Source organism: Euleptes europaea, chromosome 12 (assembly GCF_029931775.1).
Source record: "Euleptes europaea isolate rEulEur1 chromosome 12, rEulEur1.hap1, whole genome shotgun sequence".
Classification (NCBI taxonomy): domain Eukaryota; kingdom Metazoa; phylum Chordata; class Lepidosauria; order Squamata; family Sphaerodactylidae; genus Euleptes; species Euleptes europaea.
Genome location: NC_079323.1, coordinates 39,967,504 through 39,986,089, shown reverse-complemented (window position 1 = coordinate 39,986,089; position 18,586 = coordinate 39,967,504). Strand labels below are relative to the sequence as shown.

General features: G+C 41.3%; 2 protein-coding genes across 4 annotated transcripts in view; one reads left to right on the top strand and one right to left on the bottom strand.

Moving 5' to 3' along the window:
- The window catches only part of ARL13B (ADP ribosylation factor like GTPase 13B), a 55,834-nt gene that overhangs the window by 11,431 nt on the left and 25,817 nt on the right, over positions 1–18,586 (bottom strand). For all 3 annotated transcript variants that reach the window (XM_056858603.1, XM_056858604.1, XM_056858607.1), the window contains exons 4-5: positions 7,054–7,159; positions 5,296–5,498 (exon numbers count right to left, since the gene is read on the bottom strand). In XM_056858603.1, the coding sequence (XP_056714581.1) occupies positions 5,296–5,498; positions 7,054–7,159 (309 nt within the window). The remainder of the gene's footprint in view (positions 1–5,295; positions 5,499–7,053; positions 7,160–18,586) is intronic.
- On the top strand, positions 16,455–17,457 carry STX19 (syntaxin 19). Its single transcript, XM_056858608.1, has one exon. It carries the CDS (start codon positions 16,484–16,486, stop codon positions 17,363–17,365), a length of 882 nt encoding a protein of 293 aa, XP_056714586.1. The 5' UTR covers positions 16,455–16,483; the 3' UTR covers positions 17,366–17,457.

Sequence of the window (18,586 nt, the reverse complement as noted above, 5' to 3'; positions counted from 1 at the left end):
CGTGCCCTTCGGTGGCTTTTGCAGGTAGGCTGGCAGGGGAGAGGCGAGGGAGGTCTGGCGCGCCTTGCAAGCTCCCTCCCGGAGCGGCGACGAGGGTGACGCGCCCCTCTCCCCCTCCGAAGGCAGCCCTTGGCTTGCTCGCCCTCTCGCCCGTGAGGAGGAAAGCCCCGGCAGGCTCCGACTTGGTCCCGCGTGAGGCTGCTGGCAAGCCACGGAGGGGAACTGGGGGAAGGCCCGGGGCCCAGCAGGAAAGCGTTTCGTCCCCGACCGGCCGCCTCTTTCAGCTTGCAGACCCGGGTTTGAATGCGCCCCGCCAAACCCCACCGGAGCCTTCTGCCTGGCATGCAGGGCGCTCGTGGAGGGCCAGGCAGCCCTTCAACAGTCGCGCATCCGCCAGAGAAAGGCCTGCCATCCCCCGCCGTCCTCCCCCTCCCCTTTCTCCCCCCTCTTCTTTCTTCCTTCCTTCCATCCTTTCTTCCCCAGTTGCTTCCTTCTCTTTCCTTCCCAGTTCCTTCCTTCCTCTTTCATTCTCTCTGTCCCTCCCCCACTCTTCCTTCCTTCTTCCCTTTCATCCTTTCTTAAGACTTAAAACTTTAATTAAAGTTTATTAAGTTAATAAACAGTGTACCTACCTATATAGTTTAAGTTTAAGAAATTTGGCTCTCAAAAGAAATCTCAACCTTTGTACTGTTGATATTTGGCTCTTTTGACTAATGAGTTTGCCAACCCCTGTCCTAGGACATCTGGACAAGTGGTGGGGACAGGAACGGCCTATGGCTGTGTGAGACACTGAGCAGTCGTCACACTCCTCCCTGGCCTTAGCCACTTATAATGATCACAAAGAACCCTCCAACATCCACCTCACCCATAAGGTGAGGGAGCGTATCCTTGAGGGTATTTCATGGACATTTTCCCCTTCTGAAGCTGGAAGCTAAAGAGGGCAAGTGCAGGCCTAGACAAGAAAAAAAGAGGGCAAAAAGGTGGAGGCAGACCACAAATTCCATAAATAGATGGCGGGGTACACTCTTTCAATTAGGGTTGCCTAATTCACTTATCCTGACCATGGTTGGCAATTCTGCAACCATCTTGGGAACATTTTAAGGCCTGGTCATCGGTAGGCAACTCTGTGGCCTTTGACTATGATGAGACGTTTCACAAATGGGGGCCACACAGAGGCTTAAGCGGTTGCAGAGGAGAGCGACGAGGATGATCAAGGGCCTGGAGACTAAGCCCTATGAGGAAAGGCTGAGGGACCTGGCCATGTTCAGTATGGAGAAGAGGAAGCTGAGGGGGGACACAATTGCTCTCTTTAAGTAATTGTCACTTAGAGGATTTAAGTATTTGTCACTTAGTATTAAGTATCTGTCACTTAGAGTTGCCACTTAGAGGAAAATAGAGAGCTGTTCCTATGGGCAGCAGAGGATAGGACTCACAACAATGCGTTTCAATTACAGGCGGAAAGGTACCAGCTGGGTGTTAGAGGGAAAATTACAGGAAGTTGTTCAACTGTGGCATTGGCTGGCTAGGGATGTGGTGAGCTGCCCCTCACTGGTAGTCTTCAAGCAGCAGTTGGATGAATACTTGCCAGGGATGCTTTAGGCTGATCCTGCATTGACCAGGGGATTGGACTAGATGGCCTGCACGTCCCCCTCCAACTCTATGATTCCATGACTTTCCACTCCACATTTAACCCCAGAAAGTGGACTGACGGTTTCCATCAGTCGACAGGCGGGGTTGCCCGATGGCTGGATCCGTGCCCTATGCTGTGCCAATGCTCCAGTGGCTGCAATCAATACATCTGTGGTCTGTTTTTTACCCCAACTTTAGGTCTGTTCTTCCCCCTTTCCCCCGTCCCCTGCCCTTAGGCCCACAAACTCACTGTTCTTTGGAAGCACACAAATGAAACCATATTTACTATATCAAACGAGGAAGGATAGCACTGACTTTGTTCAGGAATCCTTAATAAATCAGGTGACACCAAGCAGCTGTTATTGTATTTTCATAATATTACTCCAGAAATGTCCAACAGTGGCATCTCATACTGCTGCCTTTCTACTGCCAAGAGCCACGGTGGTCCTTGCCAATGCTTCCAACCCCCAAGAACCCTCTGCCCCATTCCTCATCACCTCCCCTGCCTTCTTGCCAGTTTACTATTTGTCCTGTTGCATCAGCATTCTTCCCTTCAGTCCCTGAATGTGGCTGAAAAATAGAGTTCTCTGTCTTGAACTGCTTACAGCCAAACATGCAGAACACAAGAAACCTGTGTGGCTTCCACAGCCATATTTATTCACGTTTTCCAGGCCCTGCTTTGAGAGATGTAAGCTACAAGAAAGTGTAGCATTTTAGTTATAATGATGGTACAAAAACTAAATTTTTCAAAACTTATGAATAAAGTATTAGCTGGTAACAGTGATTATGAGCTTCACAAGTCTTTTTATCTCATCCCCAAAATTCTTGTGAATTTTTTGAGGGATGAGATAAAAGGACATGGGAAACTCATAATCACTATATACTGAAGTACAGGGAAAAGAACATTTATGTGCCATGCACACACTAATAAATTGTTTACTTTTTAAAAAATTATCTCCTGCGACAGAGAGAATAACTAAAGAAACAGTGAAAGGGTAGGAGGAAAGTGGGGTATTGAAATATTTCAGAAAGGAGACATTGAAATATCTTGTCACTTAATTTCCTAAAGAATACCTGCAGCAAACTACAGAATGTCAAAGCTAAGAAGCCTTTTTGACTTCTCAGTAGAAAAATGCACTGGGTGGTTTTGACACGGAGGCTGCAATCCTGAAGGAGGGGGTGAAACTCTAGGAGCTGCATAGGTGCCTCCTTATCATGGAATAAAGTGGCACCTACGCTGACATAGGGGCAAACATGCCAGCACCAGGAAGCCAGGCTGTTGTGCAGGGCTCCACCGCCGTCGCTGTTACGCTGGCAGCAAAATCTCAGAAGCTGGAGCCCACACTGGCGTGGGGGGTCCTTCCTGGGGACGGAGGTGCCTTTAAGGCAGCTTTCTAACCTCTTTGGACCCGGGAACGCCCCCTCGAGCTGCATTCCCTTTTTTTGGTGGAATAACCTTGCTGTTTGCTATGGGGGCATTTTCCCCTTATTTTTTAAACTGCTTTTTAAATATTTTCAGCAGCCGGGAAGCCCTACTCCCAGCCACCATGGATCTACCCCCACTTTACGAATGGGCTGTAAGTATGCAAAAATGAAGAAGTGGCATAAATAACCTACTTTTCAACACTGAGCGATGATGCAGAATTTACACTCTACTGTAAGAAAGCAATGTGGTCCAAAACATCCATAAAACAACTGGAGATTGTGCAATCATCTACTGGAACGCCTTACATTAGAAGAGAGTTTGAGACTCTCTACAAATACAAATGCCTTAATAAGCTATGAGGTTAATATATACCACAGAAAATGTCACACATGTTCAAAGAAAGACACTGAGACAGATGATGAATACAGACTCTATGCTGAGCTCTGTACCTGTAACATTTATGATGCTATTTTTCAAAATTGCACTGCAGACCACTTCATTAAAAGACTTTTATTATTCAGAATTAGTTAAACGTGTGGTACTCTTATGTGTGAACTTTGCATCCTTGCTAATGATGCTGTGCTAATCACCTGGAAAAGTAGATATGCTAAATATTTCTGATTTAGATACATTCTAAATTTATTGCTTTCATTCAGGAGATCTGTGAGTGAACGTGCCAGTGTGCAAGATTTGTTCAAGGACAGAATAAGGTATACATCTCTCAAGATAATTATGAGCTTTAACTGGCGTCTGTGAACCTGAACCCAACTCCAAGATTTTGCCACCAATAGCTGGCTCAACCAACATCATCCCACTGGTACTCTGATTTCTGAAAAAGCTAAATTTCATTTTACTTATACTATATATTTTATCCCGCTAAAGCCTACTGGCCAACAACCAGTAAGTATTAGCAGATTTAGACTGAGCTGTCTGAAGCACACTTACTTTCCAAGTTTAGTCAAGCAATAACATTACTTCAGTTACGTAAGCTTCTTCAGTAATAGACATACCTTCCTGTAAGATCACAAACACAGCACTAGTCTGAGCTATGACCTTCCTCTGTCTAAGATTCCAGGTTGATGCAAGTTTGTCATACTTAGATTTCAACACATGAAGATGGTGTTTAGTGCAATCTCAAAAGCCAGAGACAGCTGTGCCTACCTTGGGGAGGGAATTGTGGGTATGGCAGAGTTCTTTATTATCCCATAATACTACTATTCCCTTCCGTGTCCTTACAGTACCTATTTATCCAGATTTCCATAATGCTGCAAGCACACTGTTTCGTTACGCAAACAGCCCTCTCTGTCTAGGTTTTGTATAGCCTAACCCTGAATGTTGGACAATAGAGACCTGATTAATGGCCTGATTAATGGCTATTACTCAAGTCACTGGAATTTGTGCCACACCTTGCCTGCCTGGATGGAGGATGAAGGAACAGTTTTTGCAGGCTGCAAGTGGACAGAAAAGAGAACAGCACCAGAATGTGAAGCTTGCTAGAAAAGGTTGCAGGCTGGCAGAAGTACCTTACTATGATCTAGCCAGGGATGCCAAACTGATTCCATTCACTAAACCTTCACATTTGTTGTTGTTAACAACAACAATAATATAAAAGCACCATAAATCTACAATACCTCCTCTCCATTGCAACTTCCTACTGCTTGAAAAAGGGGATTACACAACAGCATATTTCAGTTCCATGATAATCAATTCCAAATTTGGGATCTTGAAAGCAAAACTCAGGTACAATGAGCAGAGGCATGCACATTTTTCTTTACCTTGCATCATTTCAGGAATAGGAGAATACCTTGGTGCAGAGGGGAGACAGCCATAATTATGGTCTACTTGGACCACAACTTAGAGAACTGTATGACAAGTTATGTAGCCCCAGTGGGGGTGGAGGGGTGGGGTTGAATGTATGTTTCTTGAACAGAGGACTCTACAAAAGTATTAAGAAATATGTCTTTTTAACTCATATTAATGTTCCTAAAATATACCAATTTATATAATAGGGATCCAGCCAGTTTTCCTTAGTTCAGTCTCACCCTATTACCATCCTTATTACAGCTCCCATCCCACATGACTTTTATCCAAGTAGGTCCCATAATCGTCAGCACAGTCTTTGGGGTGGTCATCTTCTTCAGTGGAAAAAAACTGCTTGGATCTAACTCACAATTTTTAAAAAAATATTAACTTGGTAACATCATCTGCATAGACTCTTTTTGTAAAAGGGGGGAAAATACCTTTCTTCTCTTATCTTCCTCACTCGTTCAGCTCGTTCTCGTTTCTCTTGTTCTTCAGATGCTTTTTGCTCTGTGGTGTCTTTCTGGATCCGTTCATTTAAGGAGTCAAAATCTTTAGCTATAATATGTAACAGCCAAAATAAACCTTTCTTTATAGATTTGTCAATTTTTTTCCCGCTGCCCATAACAGCAGAACAAGGCTCCTGTACAGAAGAGAAAAACAGTCATGATACTCAGCCATAGTGAATGTGAACAATGAGATATTCATTTCACTGTCATGTAATTTTTCAAAAGATTTTGTTTACAGCTGATGAGCTCTTAATTTGTCAGCAACAACATGCATACATTTTGCTCCAGTTGTTTTGCTCCAGCTGATACTGCTTCAGCTATTAAAACATCAAGGAACAGTCAAGTCTGAAATCCAGAAAAAAACAAGTTTGGGTACATAGTGCCCCACCAAAAAAATTCCTTTTCAGAAGCCATTTCCATAAAAACCCAAAAGATACTTTTAACTACCGAGTTTAGAAAACAATTTGGAGAACTAAGAAATTAGTTATGTGAGAGTGTCTACGGAGTACAGTTGATATCATCTGCCTCAGCCAGAAGTTTGGGTGTGATTCTGGATGCCTCCATTTCATTGGAGGTCCAGGTCACTATTGTTGCTAGGTCGGCTTTTTCCCATCTCCGCCAGGCTTATTCCCTATCTGTCCTGCTCCAGCCTAACCACAGTGACCCATGCAACGGTCACATCCAGACTGGACTACTTTAACTCGCTCTATGCAGGGCTACCTTTGAGGCTGCTCTGGAAATTACAGTTGGTCCAGGAAGCAGCTGCACGGACCCTAACAGGAACTCCTTGGAGGGTACATATCCAACTTGTGCTCCGCCAGTTGCACTGGCTTCAGATTGAGTTCCGGATCAGGTTCAAGGTACTGGTTCTTACCTTTAAAGCCCTAAACAGTCTGGGACTCTTGTATTTGAGAGACTGCCTCTACCTTTATATCTCTCCCGTTATATTAATTTTTGATAACTTCAGAAAGTACACTATTCAAGAGAGTTAGTGTAAGCCACCTTCCCCCTTATTTACTCCAGTATTAAAATAAACTGATTTGCCGCTGCAGAAAGAGGAAGAGGAGGAGGAGGAAGAAGAGTTGGCTTTTATATGCCGACTTTCTCTACCACTTAAGGAAGAATCAAACCAGGTTCCAAACACCTTTCCTTCCCCTCCCCACAACAGACACCTGTGAGTTAGGTGGGGCTGAGAGAGCTCTAAGAGAGCTGTGACTGGCCCAAGGCTACCCAGCTGGCTTCATGTGTAGGAGTTGGGAAACCAACCCGGCTCACCAGATTAGCATCCGCCACTCATGTGGAGGAGTGGGGAATGAAACCTGGTTCTCCAGATTAGCGCCCACCGCTTCAGGCCACCGCTCTTAACCACTACACCACGCTGTTATTGATTTTTTCCCTTAAGGTTAAAATTCATACTGAACAATAAATTATTTAACAAATGTCCAACCAGGCTAAGTGTAACAACACTGTAAAGAATTTGAATGGGACCCAATGCTGGGTTTGTCTGGGCATTAAGCAGCCAGATCATCTTTAAATCTTTGATTTGGCACAACTGCAACCAGAGCTCGGCAGCACAAAGGCAAGGGCCGTTTTGTAGGGCTGAACGGCACGACTGAACTACACAATTCCAGCCTGGCCAGCTCAGATTTAAGGAAGTCATCGAATAAGATCTTATTAAAATGCACTTACAATCTGGCACAGGCATTTGTGCTCATTGACCAGCTTCTCAAGAGACAGACACTCAATTACATCTGCTTCTGCCAATGCGCCTTCTTTGTCTTGCTTATTTGCTAACCTAAGGGAAAAGAACACCACCTGGTGAGCAGGTAAAACAGAACTGCTGATATCAGTAAAAATTCCGAGCCCAGCTCAGACCAAACAAGCAAAATTATAGGAAATAGCAACTCTCAATTCTTTCAGGCAGTGAAAAAGTGAGAAACGATATATTGTTACTAAGCTCAAACATAGTCTCTGATATTAATAAATATTTTTTCTCTCAGAGGAGTATGTCACCAAGGTTGGCTAGAATTTGGCAGATGAACTGAACAATCTCATGGTAATTATTTTTTAAGGCATGCTGTGCTTACTTCTTGATCGAAACTGTTCAAGCTGATTTGTTATCAGCCTTATAAACATCACATTTAAAGAGCAGCTGCTAATTAGGATTGACCTTCTCTGAAAGGAAAGCAGATTGAAGTATTAGCTATTTAATTATCGACACTCACATTACTCTTCATAGAGGTTCCACCACATTTTGGCGTAAGTCAATTTCTTAAGCCAAGTTAAAAGGCTCATATTCAAGCAAAGACATTAAAAAAGAAAATGAAAGTTTGATAAAACGAGCATAATTTCTCATTGGAGATGAGGAAAAGGGATGGTCTACATTTAGATACAAATTCAGAGGTTCCTGCACAGGTGAAACAGCCAAGAAATTCTGGAAGAAAAGCACAGGGGGCAGGGGAAGAAAGCTGCGGATCCTTACCTCCATAACAGTACTACATGACACAGTCTAAAATTCTCTGTAAATTGGACTACAATTTGAAGCATATCGTAATCTAAACTCTCTTGAATCTTGAAGAGGCAGTTGCCATCGTCTTGAAACGTAAGTGTTGTTACGTCTTGCTTTCCTTTTAAAACTTTACAGAACACTGACTAAACAAACCATTAGAGATAATCCACATTTTAGAAGCCCCTGAAACCCACCCCCCCATAGGTCAAGAGAAGCTCTGGAAGTCCCATACAAGGAACTTAACTGTGGGTGATACCCCCAGGAAAGAGGCACAGGGGGAACTCTTAGTCCCCCTCTCCCTGTGGACCTGAACTGCACCAAGCACACAGCTCCCCCCTGCACACATCTGATAGAATATCCTTGGGGCGGCCACGAGGGAATTGAATTGTGAATGGACCCTTAGTCTTCAGGCACTATGGGTGAAGAGAATGAAGTATGCATTCTACAAATGTCAGGTGTTTATGCATTGCTACTAACTAAAATTTATGAAGTGGATGAATTATGAGTGTGTTATAATCACACTCTCTCTTTCATTTGTTAACCCAATAGCAATACGAACATTCAGCCAAATGAAGAAATGTGTTTTTTTATATATATATTCCTTTTTAAGGAAAATGTTGATTTTGCCTCAGGGCACTCCAGCTTCCCTGCTGCGAGCCGACACTGCCCTGCCTTCCATTAGGGCCTGTGTCCATGTTGCCTTAATTAATTACTGGGGAAAGTTGAAGAATTCTCCCTCCAGTCATCTTTCTAGGCAGTGCTTTATCTAGCTCCAAAAAGACAGACACCTTCTGGGGTTGCTAGTTATTACAGGCTTTTCTGCTGTTACCCAATACCTGCTGATGCCCAGGGCTTTCCTCAGGATGGGTTTAAAACGCAGGATTAGATATTTAATATAGAAGCCACCTTAGACAGGGATATCTTTATTAGCTCCAGAATTTCCCCGTGATTTAAACTGCTGAACCGGGATCACATTAGAGCTTATTTGTCCAGCATCACCTTCCACAAACTTAGACAAGCCTTTACAACTCTCAGATTTCAAACAATGACAACTGTGGGCCATTATTAGCAAACACCAGTTGCTCAACAAGTATGTATCTGTGTAGCCTTGGACTTGGAGGGCCTTCCTCATTGTGTCCTGCCTTGGGACCTTTATTCGATTCCCAGGGCCAAGTTTCTTGCAGCCATTTTAGCTAGGCTAACCCAGCATTCAACGGCAGACAAAATAGTTCATCTTTTCGGTTCTTGTAGGTTTTCCGAGCTGTGTGACCGTGGTCTTGGTATTTTCTTTCCTGACGTTTCGCCAGCAGCAGTGGCAGGCATCTTCAGAGGAGTAACACTGAAGGACAGTGTCTCTCAGTGTCAAGTGTGTAGGAAGATTTATATATAGTCAGAAGGGGGTTGGGTTTGTGCTGAGTCAAACCTAACCCCCTTCTGACTATATATAAATCTTCCTACACACCTGACACTGAGAGACACTGTCCTTCAGTGTTACTCCTCTGAAGATGCCTGCCACAGCTGCTGGCGAAACGTCAGGAAAGAAAATACCATGACCACGGTCACACAGCCCGGAAAACCTACAAGAACCGATGAACTCTGACCATGAAAGCCTTCGACAATAGTTCATCTTTTATCTGACTAGGATCACTATGTCACCTATATGATATCACTTTATGCATTGGCAACCAAGATTTGTGCTAAATTCTCGCCTTGATGCAATCTATGTTATGCCCTGATCCTGACAGTTTTAAAACTGTTTTCAACTGTGCTGTGTGTTCTTTTATTGTTATATTTATTATTTCCTGGGCAGTTGTTTTTTTTGTATTTTGTAACAGCCTTTGGCCTTACACAATACATTTTACCTACCTATGAAACATTATTTTAAAGATAGTTCAACTTCTTGTACACTGAATATCTCAGATCCAAAGAGTCACACATGGGTATTCTGCATTTGCTTTTCTGCTTCCCTCTTCCAGTAGCACTGCCATGGCAATGTCCCTCCAGAACACCCCGGTAAGCACAAGGGACCACTACTGGAAATTAAAGTTGTTAGCTACTTCCCTCTGTATGCACAGAAGTGCTTTGCTTGTGTGATCATTTGCAAACATCTCTTTCTTCCTTATTATCTATGATTCCTTCTTTAGATATTACATCCCATCTTTGTATTTCAAGTATTCAATGTTCAGGCAAGTTTTCTTTTTTTTCTTTTCTTTTTTTAAGAACAGAGTCCTGCAAAACAATAACATGTATTTGCACTTCAAGTCAACCAGTGAACCAGGCAGAAATACTTCCTGGTGTTCGCTAATTAGAATAGAATGGCCCGCCTCAAAACAAGGCTGGGTTTCCAACAGGCAGAACCAGATTCCCCAAGCATAAAGTAACCAATTTGCTCTTCTACTGCTGTTAAGTTGCAACCAGCCTGACTCTCACACTCTACAGCCTTCCAAGATGCACTTTCCAGGTGATTGAAGTCTAGGAGGATTAAGCAAGCAGAAACTCTTTAATGGAAGTCATACTCCTGCCCTATTATTTGTGCTCACTTGGATATGGGAAATGACTTTAAAGCACCAGATCCTAAGACAGAAGTACAAGAGGCTTCCATCAGCTCGGGATTTTAAAGGTAAGTAGTTTGCTTTTATTGTTCCTCAAAGAATACGAAATAGCACACTGTATAATTTAAAAGCCTCAAGTGTCAAAATATCTTTAGCACAGTGGGTGTTTGCCCTACATAAAATCTGAAAGTGTTTCCGATAGATACAGTTCTGAGGTTTGCCACCTTGGAACAGGAATACTAATGTGCTAAACACGTTTCATGCACCAAAGTTTTTTTCTTTTGGAAGTGTGCCAGGTGTAGCTTAACGACAAGAGCTCGCTTTTAATTTTCCAAGTCAATGGAACTTTTCTTTGCACAACATTCTCATCTTAATACCAACCAAGGCAGGCTTAAATCAAAAAAATACATGAAGCTATATTTAGGAAGAGCGATTTACTTGGCTTGTAAAGTTAAGAGTGCCAAGTTAAACACTGTATGAACAAAGGATTCTTGTTTTATTTTTGTTCTTGTATTCATTTTTAAATTTGTCTGAGAATTTTCTATGCTCATTAGAGTTTAAAATAATGTTGAAACGGAAAAAAACCCTCAAAAACAGAAGTATGGTATACAGTGCATCGGGGAATTTTATTATGGCTAGAGAGCTTCAGAACGTCATTGCAGCCATCACGAGAAAGGGAGTGTATGTGTACAGTTAAATGACATGACAACCTCACATTTACGAAAAAACATTACTGCTGTATATGGAAACCTGTTCAAAGGTCATGCCTACTTAAATCCAAAAAGATTCAAATTACTTTTAAACATAAGTCTAATCGAGGACATGTCTGCTTTTCAGATTTGGGCCATTTAAACCAAAAATAAAAATGATACAAATAGGGCAGGCCTTGACAAATCTGGAGCCAGCCCCAAAATGTAGGCATCAGACAAATTTTTTAGAGTTCAGGGTTTTATATTTTCTAATTACTGCAATCACAAATTCCTAATCTCTTCAGTTTCTCATTTTATTTATATTGTGACAAATCATTGTAGTATATAAATAAATATGGGGGTAACCCTGGTGGTCATTAAAAAAATTAAATAACCTCTAACCCCAACCTAACTTATCCCCAATAACTTCATCTAATTTCATGACTACTTTAAAAAACTGTATCTGATTGAACATTGGAGAAGTACAGAAAGCAACCGTTAAGAAATGAATTCACCCTACCACCAATGAATGATACAACGTTAACATATCAACAGTGACAAGAACACCATACATATGCACCTTTTCATCATATAACAAAACATTCTGATCTGGAATGATAAACAAGCTTTGTACTTCCACTGAGAAATACCCAGATACACTACAACAAAACCACTGATGAAAATACTAGGTGCCGCAATGAAATTTCTAGGTGATATTTCAAGGCCACTTGGTGCCTGGCGTTGGCTGAGCCCTGCAACATAACAGCAATAACTTTTATAAAAATTAAACAACAGCCTGTAAGGTAGCTACAGTGTAAGCTAACATAACATTTGTCTGATTTTCACCAGCACTTAGAAATAAAATATTTTGTATAAAATCTATTTTAACATTAGTTTTATAATGCCTTAGTATTTGTTTCATTCAGGACAATGAGAAGAAACTATAATCAATGTATTTCTCACTGTGCTCGATGCTCGTGCTATAAAGTTTTCAAACAGCCTAATTTTTCCAAGCTCTTTCCACATTAATCTCTCAAGGAATGCCCATGCTTGCGATAGATGTGCTGATCATCGAAGAATCTGGCGTATGTTCATGATACGTATTCAGTTCACAAGTATCAACTATGGATTTTTGAACTCAGCTACTACTCTAGACCACACACAGCCTCCTCTGTGGCTATGTAGGTAAAGGTAAAGGTCCCCTGTGCAAGCACCGGGTCATTCCTGACCCATGGGGAATGCAGTCAAGTCGCAGCCGACTTATGGTGACCCCTTTTGGGGTTTTCATGGCAAGAGACAAACAGAGGTGGTTTGCCAGTGCCTTCCTCTGCACAGCAACCCTTGTATTCTTTGGTGGTCTCCCATCCAAATACTAACCAGGGCTGACCCTGCTTAGCTTCTGAGACCTGAGGAGATCAGGCTAGCCTGGGCCATCCAGGTCAGGGCAGTAATACACTAGGTCTCAGAAACTTAGAAGTAGGGACACATTCATATACTAGTATTGTCATTCTTACACTCAGATTGACTGCCTTACCCCTGCCCCCACTAAACCATACTATTAGTATTCACTGCTGAAGGCTCTTCTCCATGCTCTGTATATTATGTTATTTTACTCTGGAAAAGTTTGTCTTGCACCGATCTAAAGCAGGGCCTGTTAATAAATGGACTGTAACAGCATTCCGTTTAAAAATGTAAGCCTATTTAATCTCAGATTTGAACCAGATTCATCATGAGATCAGTCTATGTCTACTTAGAAATATTTACTGTCTACATAGAGCTATTAAACAATATTTTTTTTAAAAAAGACAATCCAAAGTCTCCCCCAAATGACAATGGCTGTTCCAGAGAGAAAGCTGAAATGTGTTAAGCCTGGAAACAGTTCAAGAAATTATTTACCGGGGGTGGGGTGGGGGAGATGTTGTGCTTGTTGCCTGAAACTTGTACGTGAAACCTACTTTGCACTAGCAGCTCAAATCTGAGGAACAGCAACATATTTAACAGGTTTGAAGCAATTTATAAACTTGCTGTTTATCTTTGGTTCTTGTAGGTTATCCGGGCTGTGTAACCGTGGTCTTGGAATTTTCTTTCCTGACGTTTCGCCAGCAACTGTGGCAGGCATCTTCAGAGTAGTAACACTGAAGGACAGTGTCTCTCAGTGTCAAGGGTGTAGGAAGAGTAATATATAGTCAGAAAGGGTTGGGTTTGAGCTGAGTATTGTCCTGCAAAAGTATTGTCCTGTAAGTATCAAGATAATGTGCTAATGAGGGTATGGTATGTTAATATGGAACCATTGTATCCTGAAGTGATCTGTTAATGTGTGTAATCCAAAGCTAATCTGTATGGCTATTGTTGAATGTTGTCTTTGTCTGGAGGTTTTTCAGGGCAGGAAGCCAAGCCTTATTCATTCTTAAACTCTCCTCTTTTAACTTTAACAGAAAAGAGGAGAGTTTAAGAATGAATAAGGCTTGGCTTCCTGCCCTGAAAAACCTCCAGACAAAGACAACATTCAACAATAGCCATACAGATTAGCTTTGGATTACACACATTAACAGATCACTTCAGGATACAATGGTTCCATATTAACATACCATACCCTCATTAGCACATTATCTTGATACTTACAGGACAATACTTTTGCAGGACAATACTCAGCTCAAACCCAACCCTTTCTGACTATATATTACTCTTCCTACACCCTTGACACTGAGAGACACTGTCCTTCAGTGTTACTACTCTGAAGATGCCTGCCACAGTTGCTGGCGAAACGTCAGGAAAGAAAATTCCAAGACCACGGTTACACAGCCCGGATAACCTACAAGAACCAATGAACTCTGACCGTGAAAGCCTTCGACAATATTTTGCTGTTTATCTGTTTGATTACAAACTGAAAACTGACAGTATCATCCAACATATATTACAGGTTGCAATTACACTGCTTACAAATACACTTGAAACCTAGAATATAGCACTACCTCAATGGCACCATGCTGAATGTTCAAATCTGAAGTTGCGATCCTTACAGATAAGATAGAACTCTCAAGGATCTAGTACACCTCTAAAATCAGGATGTTAAAAACATTTTATCAGCCCCTGGAATTAGGTTAAAGAACCCATATTCAAAAATTTGTTCATCAGAAGCGTCAGATCAATATAATTTATGTTTTTCTGAACAACAAGCATGGTGCTTTTTGTTGAAGTTCGTCACTGTAGGTTGACAGGTTTAACTCTTGCTTCACTATGAGCAATGCTGTATTGTAAACTCCTCCTCTGTACTTCTGAATCACTCTGTCTTTCTCTCGGAGTATTACCTCAATGATCTCCACCCAGTATCACTGAGGTCAGAAATCAATAATTACTTTTTAAAAAAATGTACACAAGGGCTTTTCCAGGTGATTTTTTTTTTACTAGCCCCAATCCAGCACCCAACGGTATATTTTACCATAAGTAGACTTTAACACGGTTGACAAGGGATTCTTTATACTTGTTTGCCAGTGTAAAGGGGCAGTGGCAGTTTAGGGGGAAATCTGCATTTGCAGGAACAAGAATCTCAAACCTTAACAAACAAGAGTCTCGTGCAACCTTAAACAGTGTTCCCCCCACCACAAGTTTTCATAGACACATGCCCTCTGTCTTGTTCACAAACAAACTATGCTAGAATAAAAACTCCTTAGCCTTTAAGATTTGCTACTGTGTATTTTTGTTGAAACTAACTAACACGGGCACCCATCTGGAATTATTCATAACCCTTAAGAGCATTAACCTCAAAGTTTTGGGGGAAAAGTGAAAGGTTAATGAAATTATGAGCATTATTGCAGTGGTGGGGAGGGAGAAAAAAAGTTGATCTTATTTCTCTTCTGTCATTATACATTATATGAAATAATAGCAACTTTAAAAGGTTTCAACTCTAAAATTGCCCATTTTCCTGATATTGGAATTTATTACAATCCATGATAATCCTTTTGACACTGACTTGCTGATTTGTACTTTAATTACAGATCTGTAAGACATACTAAATTCCCGATGTCAATTAATGTGTTAGACTGCCGCAAAAGATTTTTCATGTCACCTGCTATGGTGAATTTTTCATGTGCTCCAACCTGAATTCTCTCAGAATACTTTACTTCCTTAATCTGGTAAACTGGATTTGTTTCCCCACTCCTACACATGGAGCCAGCTGGGTGACCTTGGGCTAGTCACAGCTCTCTTAGAGATCTCTCAGCCCCACCTACCTCACAGGGTGTCTGTTGTGGGGAGGGAAAGGTGATTGTAAGCCGGTTTGATTCTTCCTTAAGTGGTAGAGAAAGTCGGCATATAAAAACCAACTCTTCTTTTTCTTCTTCTACAGGTGGCGAGTGATTTCACAACATTACTAAACAGTTATCTGACATTTTCTGTTATGGAGTCAACAATTTTGCATTGCCAAGAAATTATCAGAATAAAAACTGATTCACATAGCATTGTGTTATTGTGAAATGAAATTTTCCAACAATTGGCACTGAAATATGATGGCCCAGTAATGCTTATGAACTAAGGACACTGGAATTATACACCTATTCTATATTATTATTATTGTTAATAATTCAATTATGGAGAATTGTGGGAAATCATGCCGTAGTATAAGAGCACTTCCAAGGAAGAACTAAAAAGAGTTGCCAATGAATTGAGGTAAATGCTGCAAAAGTTTCACAACATGCACGATATATAGGGCTTCTAAATGGAGATCCTGAGTCCACAACTGTACAATTTTCAAGTGTTTAAGCTATGTGTGTACATAGGCATACAAAGTTCTATGGGCTGCTTCTGCATTTACTCACCTTCTTTAAACACATGGTTAGCTTTCACCAGTTTCAAACCTGGGTTGTAGTGTAAGCCTATGTAGAATCACTGCAGTCTAAACCCATTGATTTCATAGGAGTGACATGTTATATCTACATGAGAGCTAATGCTTTAACACTGCACCATTATTAGTTCCAAAAAGAGGGAATTTCAGAGAGGAAGAGGCAGGGGAAATACGCAAGACTATAGGATGCTCACTGTACTATCAGACCAAGACATTTCTGATGAGATCACTATTTCTGTTCACCCCACGTTCGTGAAACCAGAATATTGTGGGTCAGTATGTGTTCTTCTCTGCCCAATGATTTTAGATTGCGAATCTCAGGAAGAAGTTTTTGCTGTCATGTGCAGTGCATTTACTTAGGTTAGTGCTGCATTCTTCTGACTTCTTCATTACATACCTTCAAGTGTTCCATCTTCCATGTAACATGTCTGTGATTACATAATTGATTGTTAAAGTGGTTTTTTTAATCCCTAGGGTTACATCGCTTTCTGGATATATGACGGAAGAACCTTGGTGAACTCTGCAAAAGATGAAAGACCGCCTTCAAGAGCTTAAACTGCGAGCAAAGGAACTACAGCTATTGGAAGAAAACGAACATGTTCCCAGAGTTGTGTCAGAGGAACAAGCAGAGTTTGAACAAGCAGCTGTTATTTTTGAAAGGGAGCCTGTCACAGAAAGGTACCTAAATGAAATCCAGAGACTTCACAATGATATCAACACTTTGGCAGACGATGTTCAAAAGTTTAGTCAGCAGCAAAAGAGCCTAGTAGCTTCCATGAGAAGATTCAGCATTCTTAAAAAGGAATGCAGTGTTACAAAAGAGATAAAAATTCAAGCAGAGCACATTAGCAAGTGCTTGGATGACTTGTCAAAAACAGTGAAAAAGACAGAAAAAGTACACGGTTCATCATCTGCTGTTGTAAGGGTTGTTAGCTCTCAAAGAGCTGTTTTATTCCGCCGTTTCCAAAATATCATGTTTCTGTACAATGATGCTATAACAGCCAAGCAAGAAAAATGCAAGACCTTTATCGTACGTCAGCTTGAGGTGGCTGGAAAAGAGGTTTCCGAGGAAGAAGCTAATGATATGGTTTGCCAAGGAAAATGGGATGTTTTCAATGAAAACCTGCTTACCGAAGTTAAGATAACTAAAACTCAGTTATCCGAGATTGAACAAAGACACAAAGAACTGATCAGTCTTGAGAACCAGGTGAAAGATTTGAAGGACCTATTCATCCAAATCTCACTTTTAGTAGAAGAACAGGGAGACATGATCAACTGCATTGAAATGGAAGTAGTTAACACTCAAGACTATGTTCAGACAACAAGCGAGAAGTTCAGACTAGCAGCCAAGTATCGGAAGAAAAATCCTTGTCGAGCAATATGCTGTTGGTGCTTCCCCTGCTGTACATGAAGCTCTTTCCAGGCAATTCATCTCACTCCAGCACCAGCAGCTCAATTTTCAACCTGCATGTAAAAAATGTGAGGGAGAGAACAGCCATGCTGCCCTATCAAGAATAGAAAGATTTCCCACCCACTGTTTTTCTTCTTCTCCCCTCCTTCAAATTCTGTGCACTGCAAAGCTAGAAAGGAGAGAAAGCACAAATCAAAGAAGAGGGCAAAATGGGTGCTGTTATGAGTCATGTGGGTATTCACCACGCTACCATTTTTAAATGCTAGTTGAGAACTCCATTTAGGCAGTAATGAAGAGGGAGAAATGCCCCATATTTTAAGTATTTCTTAAAATGTTAACAAGGCAGTTAAGAAGAGTCATGTTACAAGTGACAGGTCATGAATGATGTTACAGAACGACTTAACAGGTGCCTATGATAATGTTCAGTGCAGCGCTTACCATCAGACCAGGGTCACGTTTGGGGAAATTTTATTCAGCAGCGTAGAGGGAAGGGAAATTACAGAACCACTGCAACCCTATCTTGAAGAGCTTAGCTAAACTAGTAACTGCTATATATTCCCTGCTGTGAAAAACAGGCTGCCTGGAAAGGCTCTGTTTGGAACAATTAATGACAATGGCATTGGGCTGACCATTTCAGAAATAGCAACTTGTTTGATAGTAGAAACTGCACGGAAATATATTATAAGCTGCATGAGAGAACATAACATACAAACGTAAGATACAGTGAACAGCTGTTCTATGTGTTGCACCTTTTCTTCCATGCCATCTATACAAGTTTTTTTTTTTTAAAGGGAAGTTCTAAGGTGATAAGCTATAACAGACGTCTCAGTTGATGCAATAAGACACAAAAAACATTGGCTCAGTTTGCTCAGCAACGTCAGTGCTGTTACAGAAAATAAGCCAGAGTGAATGCATCATATATTTTACCTGAATTTGCATGTGTGTCAGTCCAAAAGGGTAGAACTCCAGCAACACAGCTGTTTTTGTTAAACAAAGAGTTAACACAGGAAGTAAATTCTTTCTTAGGGAAGAGCGCTTAGAAGCAAGGTACACAAACAGATAAATCGGGGCTACTTTACATATTACAGAATGACAAACACACTTGCCACAGCATGTATATACGGAGGCAGCTGCGACCAATTCCAGTTCCCTGGCCAAGGGCTCATATAATTACAAAACAAAACCTGGGATTGTATACATAGACTTTAGGTATGCTCCTAA